General features: G+C 41.0%; 1 protein-coding gene across 1 annotated transcript in view; it reads right to left on the bottom strand.

Annotated features, from left to right (window-relative positions):
- Positions 1-16,997, bottom strand: part of kifap3a (kinesin-associated protein 3a) — a 47,737-nt gene that overhangs the window by 3,836 nt on the left and 26,904 nt on the right. Inside the window, exons 12-19 of the mRNA XM_084722331.1 lie at positions 14,723-14,831; positions 14,524-14,636; positions 12,746-12,911; positions 10,662-10,787; positions 9,859-9,957; positions 9,147-9,232; positions 5,814-6,003; positions 5,570-5,660 (exon numbers count right to left, since the gene is read on the bottom strand). Coding sequence (XP_084578457.1) covers positions 5,570-5,660; positions 5,814-6,003; positions 9,147-9,232; positions 9,859-9,957; positions 10,662-10,787; positions 12,746-12,911; positions 14,524-14,636; positions 14,723-14,831 — 980 coding nt within the window. The remainder of the gene's footprint in view (positions 1-5,569; positions 5,661-5,813; positions 6,004-9,146; positions 9,233-9,858; positions 9,958-10,661; positions 10,788-12,745; positions 12,912-14,523; positions 14,637-14,722; positions 14,832-16,997) is intronic.

Consider the following 16,997-nt stretch of genomic DNA (forward strand, 5'->3'; position numbering starts at 1 on the left):
AAATTAGCACCTGGGATGCTAATGGCATGAACGCCAACAAGCTAACAGCTGTTACCTTTTCTTTTGCTGTGATGTAGTCACTGCAATACCAGAGCTCGCCTCCTGACGTGCAAATGTTCGACTAAAACAAGTTCCCCCTCATCACTATTTTGCAGCTGCACTGTTGCGGCATCCTGGGCTGAGCTCCACCCAAGACATTTGTGATTGGTTTAAAGAAATGCAAACAAGGCAGGGTGTTTTTTCTCCTGTAGTATAGGATAGGATGCAGCTACACTGCTTCTGCAAAATAGTGTGGAGAGGCTGTTAGCTTGTTTAAGTTCATACCACCAGCAACCAAGTGCTAATTTACGATTTTCAGTATGTAGGTTGATGGCTCGGAGGTTGTTGTTGCCTCCCATAGTGACAGGGGCTGCAAAAACAGAGCCTCTGTTGCCTAAAACAGGCAGCCAATGGCAGTCTTATAACTACAGTCTACATTCGGTGAGTCAGTCTACATTAGGCTGACTTCTTGGCTAGTTTAGGACACTGGCAGCACACACTGCAGTACAGTATGTCCTTAGATGTATCACATTCTACACACTTAAACTCCAGCTTCCATTCACTCCACCATTTTCGTCGTTGATTCGTTTTTCATCGTCACCGTTTGTGTTTCTGGCTCTTCTATAAGGACCGTGTTTGCACTTTGAGTCAACTTAGCAAACTTCAGTAGCCTGGACATGTTGGTGCTAGCAAGCGATGAGTACTGTTCACAGCTTCCCCTCAAATGTTGAAGTAAAATGTGTGAAAGAATCTGGATGTTTGTGGAACTGTAATGTTGTGTTGCCACAGTACAGGGATAAAGCTTGGTGGCCACAAGGGGCCACATACATGGTAAATTTGGTGGCCACAAAGTAATTTTTTATCTCCACGGGGCATCAGACCATGGTTAATGAGAAACCCTGCTGAGAGTTCTTTATTTCCATCACCATCAATTCTTCTTATTGATTATGGTTTGTTATAAACAGGGCTAATATCATGCAACATAGACATACCTCAAAAAACGATTATTGTTCTGTTATACTGGTGACAGGATATGTATCAGAAATGTATAATGCACTGCACATTACCTCAATTAATGTTTATAAAGGTTCCTTGTATTTTTTTATTTGACATTTGATATTTCTGTTATTTTTATTGACACTAGTTTAGTGAAGCTCCAGTGGAGTTAAGTTTCTGGTATATTTGCTGTTTTAATTGTTGTTTTAATTTAATTTAAGAACTGTTATTAATATAGAGACAAAACAGGAAATAAGTGGAGAGGGAGTTTGGAAACACACTTAGGGATGTTTTGGTTGTATGGAATGTTTCTTCCTGTAGTGCTTCTGACAAATGTATTTAATTGAATCTGACTCAATACATGATCTTGTTTACAACCCCTTAATAACCAAATGTAAGGGCTTGTTAGCAAAAATGTTGTTCTAAATATGCTAGAAATGGATATGAGCTTTTGTCTCTAAATGTTAAATGTCTCCACAATATTCAGTATTAAGTCTGGCTTGGGAGAAACACGTAAAACTTTGTTCCATAACGACAGACGGACAGATTTCCTACTAGTCTTAAAGGTGCTTTAGCCAGTTGTCCAAGAGGTGTGACAGACAGACAGACAGACAGTGTGTGACTGGAGGGCTGTGAACACGCCAAAGGAGAATCAATGAGCGCTTTGAGAGGCTGTCAGGATGTGACGGCGCCGGGGAGTGAAGTGAGGTAAAAATAAAGAGTAGGAGAAGCAGAACGCCGTCACAATCAGGTGAGAGATGGAGGTACGCGGGGGTGAAATCTGGTTCTTTACCGGGTCCAGCGAGTTGGTGAGCTGTAACCTGAGCAGTGACAGCGGGGAGAGATCAAAGTAGGGCCCGGCCGGGGCCCTGCAAGAGACAGACACAGAGGGGCGAAGGGTCACAGCGAAGGAGGAAAAAGGTCTGATTCCCCTTCCTGTTCACTACCGAGGAATGTCCTTTGCGGGATGGGACGCGTCCCCACCGCTCAGCCCGCCGCCTCCTGCAGCCGCTCCTCTGGGGCCAAACTGGCATTTGTGGGAACACTGGGCCCCTTGTCTCAGTGACCTCCAACCACCGTCTCCTCATTTTGTCGGCGTGTCACAACACACACGTAAAGGTGGCAGACAGGTTGATTTGCATGTTTCATAATGAGACATATCCCAGCTGACAGCAGCTGCGTCAGGCGTCACTTCTGCTTCAAAAATATTCAGAACATGAAATAACTTATTCTGTGGGATAGATTAGATTCCCTCAGCCTTTTAGCTGTGACCAGCTAAAAGGCTGAGGGTCCATTGGTCGCTCCATCAGTCACTCCAGCAGTGGCAGTTTTCACCCTACGAGGCTGAATTTTTGCATGGAGGTCAAGTGGGCATGTGAAGGTAGGAGTGGCCTATCACAAAAAGGGACATAACTTCAGAATGGCTTCACAGATTCACACAAGATTTGGTGCAAAGCCAAAACGACAGCTGATTAACTGTTCAGACCAACTGCCAAAGCATGGCAGTGGGAGTGGCCTAAAACAAAAAGGTGCATAACTTTCAAATGGATTCCTGAGGAGAGGGACATATATAGGGATGTAAAACAATACTGAGTTTGTCAATGTAATGTTTCCTCTTTTAGAGTGCTAAAATAATCCTAATGTTTTTAGCTGGCTACAATCACTTTAGCATATTAGCATTTGAGCCCCTGACTGCATACTGAGACATGGATCGTTTTTGGTGAGCGTGGCTCACAGAGTATCTCTCTATAGAGCCCTGTGGCAGGAGTCATAGGACTTGGCAAAGAGTTCCTTTTTCCACTGGTGTGACTCAGTCCCACTCCTAATACTTCAGCCAGACAGGTCAGGTGGCTGTGTGTGAGTGTGTGTGAGTGTGTGCGAGTGTGTGAGTGCATGCATGCACGTACACGGTAGTAGCTGGTTGCAGCTATTGTGAACTTGCACTTGTTTAAATCAAGTTTGCTTGCGACTTGTAAGAATTGATCACAAATCATTTGTACTTTATAAGTGCTTCAGTCTGACTAACATCCAAAGAAGAATAGACTGAATAGTAGAAGAGCAGGGCTGAACAATTTTGTTGCCATTTAATTGACATTATTTTTTAGTTATGTCATTATACTCATGGTCATCGAAAAACATATTAAAGGTCAAATTTTAGCAGCAATCTGAACCAAAAGATGTAGAACTGATTAGTTGTCAACTATCAAATTACTTGGCCGCTATTTTGATAATTAATCAGTTTGGATGTTGAACACTGTCCAAATCTCTGACAGTAAACTGAACATCTTTAATTTGGACAAAACAAGACAGTTGAGGATGTCATGTTGGACTTTGGGAAACACTGATCAACATTTTCTGACATTTTATGGACCAAACTACTAATCGATTAATCATAAAAATGATTGACAGATTAACTGATAATGACAGTAATCACTGGCTGTAGATGTTTACTGAAGTTTGTAGAATCTGATGTGTCGGCCAGCACGTCTCTGCAGCACCACAATGTTACAATCAAAAATTGGGTTTAATCAAATATTGCACCTGCGATTTGAAAAGTGACTTTGATAAAATTTTGATTAACTGTTCAGTCCTATAGAAGAGTTAGTTTCTGCCTGTGTGGCTCTAATATTAACATCATATCATTATGCTAGATCACCTGGATTTATATAGCACTTTTTCTCACTGCTCAGCAATAACTAATTTTTTACGTTTTACCGTTTTATTCTTTTGGTATCAGCTCACATATTGTATACCAACACCATAAAACTGACCGATAATATTGACCTGATCAATGCATCGATCAGTGTCTTTATTTAATATAGTTGGTATAAAAGCTCATTATGATTTCCATACAGATAACAGTGACTGTACAGCATTATGTCCATTTTAAAAGGCTCCATTCACACCATGTTTCACACATAGTTTAAAATAAGCGCTGGAGCTGGCTTTGATTATTATGTTAACCTGGATCACTCAGAGTCCAGCGGTCAAATTAAAACAGTCTCACAGACGCCGATTCCCCCGGCGTTCTCAGTATATTTAAAAGGTATCAGTTACAAAGCTGAGCGAGAGAGGAGGGTGACAGAGAGAGAAAAGAAGGAGAGCAAAAACAGACAATAAAGAAACGAGTGAGGGGAACACAGCTCAGGACTTCTCCCTCTGGTTGGACCGACTGTGTCGTGGATTCAGATGGTCACAGTCAGCCTCTCAACAGCAGCCAAACTAAACATTCCTGCTGGCGAGGGGGGAGGGAAAAAAATCCATCGACATGAGCTTTATCGCACGCAAGGAGCAGTTTGATAATAAATAAGACAAATTACTCACAATAAACTCTCCATTTCCTCAACTATTCATCATCTCAGCGGCGTATCGAATTAGCTGCCGCTCGATATTCAGACTAAAAACGGATTCCGAAGAAACTTAAAGTCTGTCTTAGTGATAACGGGATTGATTTTTAATTCCCAGGCTTCAGTTTCATGTTTCGCTGTGGAATGTCAGCAGTGTATTGGGACTAAAGTAGTTGATATATTGGAGCCACAGAGGAATAAAAGAGAGAGAAACAAGAACATGGAGACAGAGACAGCCGCAGAGTGTTTGTTCTCAAAGCTGGAGTATTGCTGTTGAGGGTGGAGCGATGCCTTCTGGGATTGGCGAGGCTTGTTGACTCAGGCCTGGCCTGGTTCAATAACACAGATCAGCGAATAGTGATTCAGAATAACAATGTGAGAGGGCAGCGCTGGCTGCTGGACGAGCCGGCTGAAGGTAAACACTCACAGTTTAGTGTTTCCTCTCTGACATGGACGCCGTTTCTGGACAAAGACAACCTGCCCTGCTGACAGCCGCCATCGCACACTCACACTCACAATTGTGTTGCTCAAAGATGTTTGTAACTTTACAGATGTTTTACATGCACAAAAAGCTAGAAGCACCCCTCACCAACAACTTTTAAGGTCTCCTTCACACCCAGTACTTCAGCTCATCAATACTGGCCTTCATTGTCACTCCTGGTGCAGATTTGTGTTTACACCGACTTATTATAACCAACAATCAAACCAAAGGCTGTAAAAATGAAGTCATATGAACTGGCATCTCACATTGTCAGCACTACATGGACCCACGAGGAGAGATCAGATTCCAGTGACGGCAGCTCCAGCAGCACTTTACTGAACCTTATGTGTTCCACATGTCATTAATAATGATGAAAAGGTAGAACTCCCTGCTGAGGAGCCGTTAAAATATACAACACGCCTCTGTTTGAACTCATTTTCACTTTCTGATCAATCAGAGAAAATTCACTCACATGTTCCTGTTACCATGGTTACTATAGGATATTGCCTTATTATATAAGATGCTTATACAGATCATTGCGGATGTTTCTTTCCTGACAGGCTCCAGGATCAGCAGATGGATTCACGGGTGTCAAATCACTTTATAGTTTTTGCAAATTTATTAACTCTCAAATTTTGAAGCTAAACCAAAATGCACCTGGTGAGGGATTTAAACTTCAGGTTTATGTGAACTGAGAGCGCCGTACCTGTTCATGTATCCAGTCTGTCCCAGCTCTCCATTCTGGAAGTCAGTGTAGAACTCAGGACTGATGGCATCGTCTGATAAGATGAGCCCATCTGGATCAAACAACACAAACACGGTTAATATGCACAAACAGGTTAAACAAACATGACACTTTGTGTACATAACTCAGCGCTGACATCACTCTTCTCCTCTCACTCTCAGATGTTTTCTACATTAATGAACTCTCCCTTTAAAGCCCTCTGTACCAGCGCTGTAGAACAGGTCCGGCCTCTCCAGGATGTCTCCGTTCCCGATGAAGGGTTCTCCGTCCTCGCTGTACAGGAAGTGCCCCCCTGCCTCATCCATCTGACGGTTCTCCACCATCTCCAGCCACTGACTGTTGTACCAGCGGAACTTGTTCGTCTGGATCTTCTTCCCCCACTCCTCGTCATGTTCCTGGAGTGATGTGGGAGGAGGAGAGGGTTGAACAGAGGCAGAGAACCAGAGAAATCTGGTCAGTGAGTGATGCTTCATTATCTACATGGAATAATTAAAAAAAAAAAATGCTGCCACTGTTGACGTATGATCCAATGGCCAATGCAGCATCTATGTATGTCTATAGGTGATGTCACCAACACTCCTTCAACTATATATATAATACAGTATATGTTTGGAAACCATTGGCTATCTGACAACAATTAATCTCTTAATTAACTTTTTTAAAATGTACCTTCTTTCATATATTAATACAAGACGGTCATAGACGTCTGAAGTTGCTAATCAGACTGTAAACATAAATGACCGGAGCATGAAGATGAAGTCTTGGTCTGGAAAAATGTTATCATATGTCGTATATCTGCTAGCTACAGCAGAAGGACCGTGACACTGGCCTTTACCCACAGAGGTTAAACTGTCATCAGATGTGACGAGAGAAGCAACCGCTCTCTATTGGTCACAAAAATGATCAGTCTCAGCGTGGAAGGAAGTTTTCTGAGCGTGTGTGAGGAGGAGAGACTGCAATTGACAAAGACGCAAAAAAAAAAGGAAGTCTGTGTGTGTGTTTGTGTTTGTGCAGGTATATGTCTGTGTGACTGCGTGTCGTCTCCGTCCTCTTCACTCCATCTAATAAAAACCTCCGGCCAGCCGGCTCGGCTGCTGGCGTGCGTAGCTCAGCGGAGGACGACCACAGAGTTCTGTTTTCTTTTCTCTGCGGGGGCTGAAGGGGGAGCGATAAAGGCGGCCTTTGAGACTGCGACGCCCCGGGTCGAAAGATTAATCATTCAGACGCAAAGCAGAGCCCCACGGGCCCCGACAGCCACCCGAGGCCCCGGACTCAAACGGGCCTATTGACCGTCACACAGACGGGCCCCGCTCTCTCTGCTGGAGTGACAGCGACACATTTAGTCAGAAATAACATCATGACTCAGGTTATAACTGAGCCATTAAGTTGTTTTATTAGTTTAATATGACTAATCGGTTATTAGCAGCTGAGCTCATGACAGAATGAGCTCATCACAGCAGGGCGAGGAAGTGAAGGAACAGTTTTAGGAGCTTTTCAACATATTCCTCTGGAAACACGGCCAGGCTAAGAATATCACAGTGAATTAGGCCTCTGTCCCACTTGGAGCATCTACAAAGCTCCTCGTGAAGCCACGTGTGTGTTTGTACACGAGCAGGGCCACAGTGATCAAAGGAGAACATTTCAGGACTGCACAGTTATGGCGTGCGCTGCCAAAAGGACCTGCACAGCCCAGCGGTAATGATTGTGTGTGTGTGTGTGTGTGTGTGTGTGTGTGTGTGTGTGTGTGTGTGTGTGTGTCCACAGCTCTGCTTTCTCTCTCACCTCTGCTGTCCAGCCGCTGACACACTCCAGAGCCCACCGGCTGCCTTTCATGTGGTTCACATCTTAATAGGTCTCACTGATAATTTCAATGAAACACTTCCTTCGCCCCACTGCACTGCCTGGCTATAATCTACAGCTAATTACGCTGATCTGAGGTCTGGCAGCGATCACACACTGACTGGGAGCTGACCACACCTGTCAGTCACAAGCCGATTCAGGAATTCATCGCTCAGTTAATCGCTGATGACAAATCTGACATCAGGAGAAGGTGAGTGTTTGTGAAACTGACTAAAAGTCTGCTGACCTCCATAATACTGGAGGAATAATGATCCTTCAGATCTCTGTGTTTTTAATAATGAAAATTTTATCTTATTTATCTTCCATTTCATTTAATGACTTGCATAAATACACTTTTAATTTTGTCAATGAAAACTCTGATGATAGGTTTTCATTGAGGTCCTTTAAAGTCATGACTAAACGATGCAAATGAAAAAAAATATTGACGACAAAAATGACGAGGAAATCTCTGCTCATTACGCCCTGACAAATAAAGAAGAAAAGAAATGTCCGGCCAGACAATTAGAACAGTAATCAGCCAACTTAAAATGCTAATTAATCTAGAAAAATGAGCGCCTCATCTTTTGCCACGACTTTTCAGGTGAAAAAAAAAGAAAGAAATGAAAGAGGAGAGGCGACCTGTCTGTGGACACTTCGAATCGAAAGACAGAATGAGTGTATCCTTGAGGACAGAGTGGTTTGTGGATTAAAGATGAGCAGATAAACATATGAAAACACACATCCTGCACTGTCTCAAGTTAAATATCAGTTATGTAACTTGATTGACATGTAAGTTAACTCCCTTTTAGGAATAAATGTAAAGTTAGTATAAAGTTTTTTGTGGATTCAGTAATGTACAAAAAGTCTTGTATAATATCAAAGAATGAGTCAGTCATACGTTGTTAGCCTGGGAATTTTCACAGCCAGGAGAAATATCCTTCAGCAAAATCATTACAATATCATGTAACTTATTATTATGACTAAAAGATTATGAAACTAAACTTTCACGGACAACATGTTGACTAAAAGAAAACAAAAGTAAAATACTAAAATGTGACCTGAACTAAAATGACTAAGACTAAAACTAAATAAAAAATTCTAGTAAAAATGATCACTACAGCGGTATGAATTTAGGTGCAAAGTGCAAACACACTTTGGTCTCCTATCCAAGTCTGGATTATTAACCGGCCCCGGGGCCCCAGAGACACATTGTCTCACTGCATGACAATCAGTTAGACGTAATCTGATCAATTTTTAACTTGGTCTGGGAAAAAGAAAACTAAAACCCTGAAGGTTCTGCCTCATTACCTTATCTTGAGACCCTGTGTTGAAGCATCAAACTTTTTATTATTTTAGCTGATATCGTTCACACTCCCCATTTATGTTTTTACTAACATCCCAGCAGGGGAAGACTACACACACTGCTGTTGTACAGACTCCTTTAAAGGGTCACAGGAACCAATAAAATTACCATATTTGGATGAGCTGGGGAGGAAACGCACGCCTACTACGCCTCTATTCTGATTGGATCTCACTGAGAACCCGCTCTGGTAGCGACTTGTCAATCATAATATTGCCATGTCCTAAAGCATAAGCTGCTTTATGGTCTGTTTTACGCTTAATGAAACCATAATTCATTAAATGATCATCATGCTGTGTTGAAGAAGACCTGTTGTTCATGAGGCATCTGGATACTCACAGCGATGATATCCAGCGTGTTGTCGCAGACTTTGCGGATCTCTGCGTTGCTATCGTGCAGCAGGTCGATGAGGTACGCAGGAGCTTCTGAGATCAGGACTCAAGGAAAGAAAATGTTTCATCAGTTTTGATATGTCTGTCCTTCATCAGTCAAAGAGGGAAAGATGGAGAAGCAGCAGTTCTGTGGGAGGAACAACTGCTAACAGTCTTTGATTTAAAAACACATACAAGACACAGGTGCCATGTGGCTGCAGGGAACTACACTTCCTGCAATGTTGTAGTGAACGCTTTCTGCCTCTCCCTCCCACGTCTCTGCTTAAATCAGATATTCCTGTTATATTTTTCACCCAGAAAGAAAAACATCAATCAGAACACGCTGACAGAGAGCATATTTGTAATTTGACACAAGCCGCCACCGACCACAAATGTGCACAATTACAGGCGGCTTGGAATACCCAGAGGGTTAAAAAAACTAAATCGAGGGGTTAAAGAGGTTGCCATGGAGATGCAGATGGGAATAAACAGTGATGAGAGATACATACAGGGTGGTGCTGGGAGTTACTGTAGGGACACACACGAAAGACTGAAAATAGAGCAACTCTGGAAAGCACCAGAAAACATATCTGGAGCAAAACGCTGTGGAGCGAGTGTCACCATGAAACTATATCTCATCTGATGGGACAGAAATATGTTTGAAATAAGCAAAAGGATACGTGTGTCTTTGACGATGACGTCCCTGGTAGCTTTGTGAAAGACCATCTGGTAGAAGACGTAGACGATCTGACACACAAACTCGTCGTCCTGTTGTTGGGCTGAGAAGGAAACAACATGAAGGATTACGTCACAGTTCATCCAATCCGTTAAAAGTTTCCTTTAACTCCTTGACATACTGTCAAAACTGTTATTATGTCACAATCTGTTGATAAAACCTTTTAATGTTATTTATTACATATTGTACCTTTAAATAACACTGTTGCTCTTAAACTTCAGATTTTTTTTTTTTAACTGTTTTAACTGTCACCTAACTAACTGTCAGTTGATGTGGTTTACTTAAATAAGGTAAACATCTTTTAGGTGAAAAGAGGAAGATAACGTAAAAGTTTATTCAAGCTATTTAGTAACATACTTCCACAAAATTAAAAAAAAATTTTAAAAAACGGTCAATATCTTTGCAGCACAGGGAGCGATATCCTGACTTAACTGATAGTATGACTCAAACTCTACATTTCATAATGCTTTGGAAAGCTCCTCTAGAGCCACAAGAAAGTGGTAATTGGAAATTGGTGTTATGATTTATAGTCATTTAAAAACACAATCATCCAAAAAACAATTTGAGTTGCTGCTTAGTCAACACCAAAATAGGCTAAACCATTTCTTCACGTCTCTTCTCGATTATTCTCCTGGATTTACTGTTAAAATTAGAACTGAAGTTATGAAGGAGCTGCATGAAACTGGGCTACAACTGTCTTTTCCCTCCTGACCCTTAAAATACTGTTTTACAGGATGTGTTTCTTACCATTGAGCAGCTCAATGAGAGCAGGAATGATGCCAGACTTGGCCAGCATGGCTGCACAAGAGTCATCCATGGACACGGTGCCAATCATGATCACCACCTCCAGGATGAGGTCATCCTCAGCAGAACCTGACATCAGGGAAAAGTACGAGTTGAGTTGACGACTGGCAAAAGAAGATGATTGATCCTGTAAAACATTTGGCCCCTGAACACCAGCAGAGCAGAGTGGTGAGCCAGGGAAAACATCCATGTTCTGTATGGGTCTTATACATCAGTGTGTCCATACTGAGCTGCTGGACTTCAGCCTTTTAATACCAACACTGTCTGGACAAGCATGCTTGGAAAAATAAGGTTATAAAACGTTCCATTTGTGTCTGAAGACATCCAGTTTGTTTTAAAGGATCCCCAGAGGCTCATTTTAAGATCAGCGAATGACTCATCAGGTCTTTTCGTTTTGATAGAATTAGTTGTTCTGGGGTTCGATGGAGCATGAAATATGACTGGAGGTTTCTGAGGATCGGTCCGATCTCTTTGTGTAATCAATCAATTCTGCTGGAAGGAAAACATCATCAGTGTTTGCCTGATATCAGACAGAATTACCCTCCATTTAATCTTCCGTCTGACATCGCCTCCACTGTAACAGCGTTTCAATTTTCCCAAACCAATCACTAGAGACCAATGAATCCTCCTGAAGGTAACAGCACTTTAAGCAGAGACTGATGCATAGCCAAACCATGATGTCAGGTACTTTTAATCAATTTACAACAGCCTCAACAGCAGGGCTGAACAATTAATCGAAAATTTATCAAAATCAAAATATGGCCTACTGCAAGTGTTTTACAATTAAATATCATGACCGTTGTTATTAATCCTTCTTGATTCTGGTGCACAGTGTTACAACAACTTGATAACAGCGTTATTCCCACCTGTGGTGCTGATTGGCTAATTGATCCCTTTTGCTGTTACAGTTTTCTTGCACTTTTTACATTTTACTGTTTGTTGTACATCTGATCTTTCATAACCAAACACTGTAATATTGTTTTTATCACAATAATTATTTTTTTATTTATCAAGAAAAAACTATCATGATTGATGTGATCTAGCATGAACAAACCCCACATAACTGTAAAAATACTAAAAACAGCCTGTCGTCAGCCAAAGAGAAGAAAGGTGGCTTTGAGATACTGAATGTAAATGATGTTTGTTAAAAAATGTTCTGGGTGGATCAGTGGGAAATAAAATAAAATATGTAAAGACTGTGAAGGGATTTAATGTGACTCCTTTAAATGTTTTTTTGTTTGAAAACCCATTCAAACTCAATGTGCATCAATTCATTGTCAAAAACAAGCAGCGGAACCCAACAATGATTAAACTCAGTCCAGAAAATGAAGGACCTGCAACACCGGCAGCAGCACGATGATCCAACAATGAATAAACAGGAATACACAGCATTTTTCCTAAACATCACAGTTCACACTCAAAAAATAATGACGCAGCACATGATCTGACCCGCAGAAATACAAAACTCTACCAGATCTCATTACACAAAATATAATTTGGACCCAACATGTCCACATGTCTCTGGTCAGGCATCAGTTACTATGAGCCAAGTGAAGACATCTAGTTCCACTAGTAATGTTAAACAAAACATTTCCTTCTGTGTCATTCTTCATTATTTACTGTTATACGATATGAATTAAAAAAAAAAACGTAACGTTTCACTAGACATTTAATTCTAAGACAAAAAAGGGAAACTGAGGGTTGGGAGGTCAGTGGTCATGAAAGTTAAAGATAAGGTTCAGACCTTAATGAGAGGTCTCTGTCCTCATATCATCCAGGACCACTGACACTTCACTGATAGTGTGATTTAGAGAGAGCAGTCAGAGGTTAAGACGGGGCATGGGAGAGACCTGGCCTCTGGTTTTAAAGGCAGATAGATGAGAGAACTGTGGCAGGGTCATCCTGCTGCAGGAGCAGGTACAGATGCATTACTGTCTGTTCAAAACGCTGGTGGACATCACAAAAACATTCTGAGCATGTAAGAACAAACTCATAAAGGCCGTTTGTAGTCAGTTCTTGACACCCACCTGGTTTGAGTCTGTCTTTCAGGTAGGGCACCAGGTTGTACTCCTTGAGGACCAGAGCCCAGTCCAGGTCAGGGATGTTCAGGTTGGCCAAAGTGCCGAGAGACTCGATCACAAACTCCTCGGCCTCCTCCCCATTGATCTGAGCTGCCAGGTCACCAACGTGGTCCTGCAAGCAGACAGAGATCACATACAGACAGATTAATTCAACCAGCAACTACACATTTTAGTTGTGTACCAAAGTCCCCTTTTCTCTTCATGTAACTCTTGAACCTGCAGCTGTTTTCACCTCTTATCTTCATTAAGAAGCTTGTGGCATTGCCACTACATGCTCCAGCATATTTTTACAGAAACACAGACTACTCAGAAATGCCACTGAAAAACTTTTTTCCCTGTAAGTTCACAGGTGTTCATCATACAGTAAATCTCTATATGAAGGGACAGAGGAGAGCGTCTGTCAGTGTTGCACAGATATAAGTAGACTGGTAATTTTCAGCCTTACTATGTATTCATGTGTAATATTATTCTGTTCTAATTTGTTGTGTGAGAAGCACAGTGGTTGTGCACATAACAAACGTGGTTAAACAGCAAGTATATCTCCACCTCTTTATTTTAACTTGAAAATACACTGAGGTCGAGACCTTATTTATAATGTAGCTGCAAGAAAAACTTGACACAAAGAAAAACAAATAAGAAACTTAGATAAGAATGATGATAAAAAGGAAAAACATTAAAAACCAAAATAATAAAACCTTAAGAATAGATATACAATTAAAATTTAAAGCTAATAAATCAACTAAGACAAGAAAAAAGTTTCAAATTTGAACTTCAACATAACATTAAGGTAAGCTTTAGATTGTTCTGCATGTAACTCCAGAAAAAGCGAATTTTCCAAACTCAGTAGAACAGTCAGGATCTGCAGCAAAGTCCAGTAACGTGTTCAATAAGAGCCCAGAAAATAATTTAAGGGTGGACTACAAAAGATCACTGACATTTTTTTCCCTCTGCTCTCTGCCAGAAATGGCACATATGTCTAACTTTTAATAAATACAAGAATGATCAATAACTATATTTAAATTTAAAAATGAATAAATAGCACAGAGCCATTTTGCTGGTGATCATCTGTGATATACCTCTTACATACACTGATGGGATTGTGTGCACTACCTGGGATAATGTTGTTTCTGGCCAATTTTATTTTATTATTCTTTTTTTTAATTATTTAATTTCATTTATCCATTTTTTTTTAATTTTCTTTCCCTTAAAATCTTTGTCACTATTATTATCCTCATTTGTTGTCTTTTCGTTTCTTCGCCATTTATATTTCTTATATGTTTGATATTAAGTTTTTGTAAGGTGTGTCGTCTTATAGTTATGTTGTTGTCTTATAATTGTGTTAAAAATGAAATATTGTTTTTAAAAAATAATGTAAGGGGGGACAAGTATAAGAGCCTTATAAATAAGTAAAAGCTGGTGTCTGTCACACCTTACAAAGAAACACTAACATTGACATTGTGTGATGAGTATTGATAAGAGTATGATGAATATCAGCCTTGAAGACTTTGTTTAATTTTAGAAAACACAATGTTCTTCCTGATTATTTCAACATTTTTTAAAAAGATTAAAGTAGAGATACAGACAAAAATGATGTGTGAGAGAACTGCTGGCCATAATCAAACTGGGAACAAAAAATCACAAAATAAGGTACGCATCTTAAACACTTTGTCACCTGAAAGCCCCAAACCGAATTTAAAACATTTGAAAAACTTAACAGCACTGACCAGGAACAGACTCTTAGTGGGTCCATTGTGCTGAGAAAGGTTCCTGATCATCTTCATCACCAAAACATCCTTCAGCTTCACGGCACGCTTCATCAGCATCTTCAGACCGTTACCTAGGCAACAGGGAGGAAGGGGGACAAGCTCAGATAAAAAAAACTTTGTCCACATATTGTGTTTATCCTCTCTCTGGAGTTCAGACCTGCACAGATGAGCTGGGCGTTACTCTCGTTAGCAGCCAGGTTGATGCAGAGTGAGATGAGCTCCACGTCCATCTTCTCCTCGCCACAGTCAAACACCATCTTCATCAGCTGTCGATCACAGATTAAACATGTCACTTAACTACTTCATTCATCTCTGAGAGTCAAGCTAAACTAATCAATAATACACAGAAGCGGTCATGTGTTTGTTGTGTTAGAACAGCATACTGCATATCAGCGAATAGAGGGGGAGGAAAAAAATACTACACAAACGCCAAGTATCAACTTTTTATTATATGAATTATTAATACTGAAATTAAACTATTGGTACTAGAATGATACAATCTTTTTTTTCTACAGTCTAATAGGTAGGTAGTTTTTATGACAGTGTTGGTCAGTCTGTCTCCTTGACAATCCCAAATGACTGAAGTGAGATGAACAGACTTTTATTTTTAACATCTGTTTTATATTATTTGTTAAAACAGATGTTGCTGAGTTTTCAGTCAGGGATTAAATTTGCAGATGACAACAGATCATAAATTGTAATATCTTATCACAAAATCTCAAGAATATCATATAGTAACTTCAGTATCGTGATAATATTGCATGGGGATCAACATTAATGTTTTTTCAGAAATCTACTTGCCCTCAGTCACGTGTATTGCTTCTTGCTTTGCTGTAAAAATTAAGTTATCAAATAACAACAAAGACTAAAATTCATTGTCATGTTTAATACAGGGCTGCACGATATGGTAAAAAAGTCAATTTTTGGATGAAACTGTGACTTTGATACAATTAGTGGGAATGATCATTTTTGCATTACAATTTTCATTTTTAATGAAAATAATATGAAAATTGTGATGATGTGATATTTATTGAGATCTGTACCAAATAAACAGGTTTAGACCAGGTCATCTATGCAGCGAATTAGTTGCTAAGTTTACTAGCCCAACATGGCTTTTTACTTGCCCTGGGCAAGTGGGCAACTGTCTCGTGTGGCCTCTGGTAATTCCCACACTACATATCAGTGTGTTTATGTAATGTGCTTTAAGTTGTAAATATTTCATACATGAACTCAAGTAAACAAGTAAATCACAACATCTTGATGACAAAACTTGAGGAGTGACCCGTGAAACCACATCTGTTCTGTTCTCAAGTGAGCTAAAAAAGCAGCAGAAGGTCATTCTTAAGCCAAAGACAGCAACATTTCTTCGTGCTGTGTGTGTGTTTTGTGTGCCTGGTTGTAATTTTGTCATGTCTGAAAAGCTGCACATTTTTTAAGAGCATCCCTGAGATCTCCTCCAATCATGTTAGAGCCAGCCGTCGCCGGGGTTTGAGCCATGGAGAGTTAAGGAGGGTGAGGAGGAGGAAAACTGAATTTGTGAGTTAGAAAGAGAAAAAATGTTAAAGATAAAGAGAAGGCGAGCGTTATTCCCAAACACACTCCTCCTCCTCCTCCTCCTCCCCCCCCTCCGCTTCTCCTGCGCTGATTTAACATTAAACAGGAAGAGCTTTGAGCTGACGGGGGGTGCCGGGGGGGCAGAGGTGCACTGGTTCTCTGTGAGGAGTCAGGAATCAGAGTGAGAGGCAGAGAAAGGCTGGGCCGAGCCTGGGTTAGGTATCACATACCAGGGGCCCCGGACCCCAAATCAGCCCCGTCTAGACTCTCTGGCACCTGCCTCTGCTTATTTACCACAGACAGCCACCGGGGGCCCCGTCAGGGCCGCAGCGCCACGCTGCAGTCCAACCCATGCGGCCACCTCCGCCCCCACCTCCACCTCCACCTCCACCTCTGTTCCTCTCCTCCTTCACTCCTGACATCCCCACATCCAGCACCAAACGGTGACCCCATTAAAGGTGGAGAAGGGGAGCGGGGCCGGTCACTCACAGCCTGGGAAAGTGATAAAAGAGAGCAGCTCTTAAAACTGCAAAATAGGTGAGAGGTGATAAAAGGTAGGAAACAGTTGAAGGGTGAAGCAGTTGGTTAAGAATGTATTTTTATAGACAGGACAGATGGAGGGACTGTAGATATTAAAAGAGACAGAAGGAGTTTTGATTTGTGGAGTTGGACTACGCCTGAAAATGTGTGTGGATAAAACGAGCAATAATCCAAAGGTTTTAGGTTGTTTTCTCCGCTCAGACGCTTAACTTTCACCACAAAAAACATCTGGTAAGCAGTGGGTCGAAGAGCTCCAGCTGTTTAAACCTCCATTCTGTCCTTCATCATCACTTATCCTTTAATAGACACACAAAACGCTGATTTTACCACAGCTAACT

This window comes from Lutjanus erythropterus, chromosome 7 (genome assembly GCF_056507025.1).
Source record: "Lutjanus erythropterus isolate fLutEry1 chromosome 7, fLutEry1.hap2, whole genome shotgun sequence".
Classification (NCBI taxonomy): Eukaryota; Metazoa; Chordata; class Actinopteri; order Lutjaniformes; family Lutjanidae; genus Lutjanus; species Lutjanus erythropterus.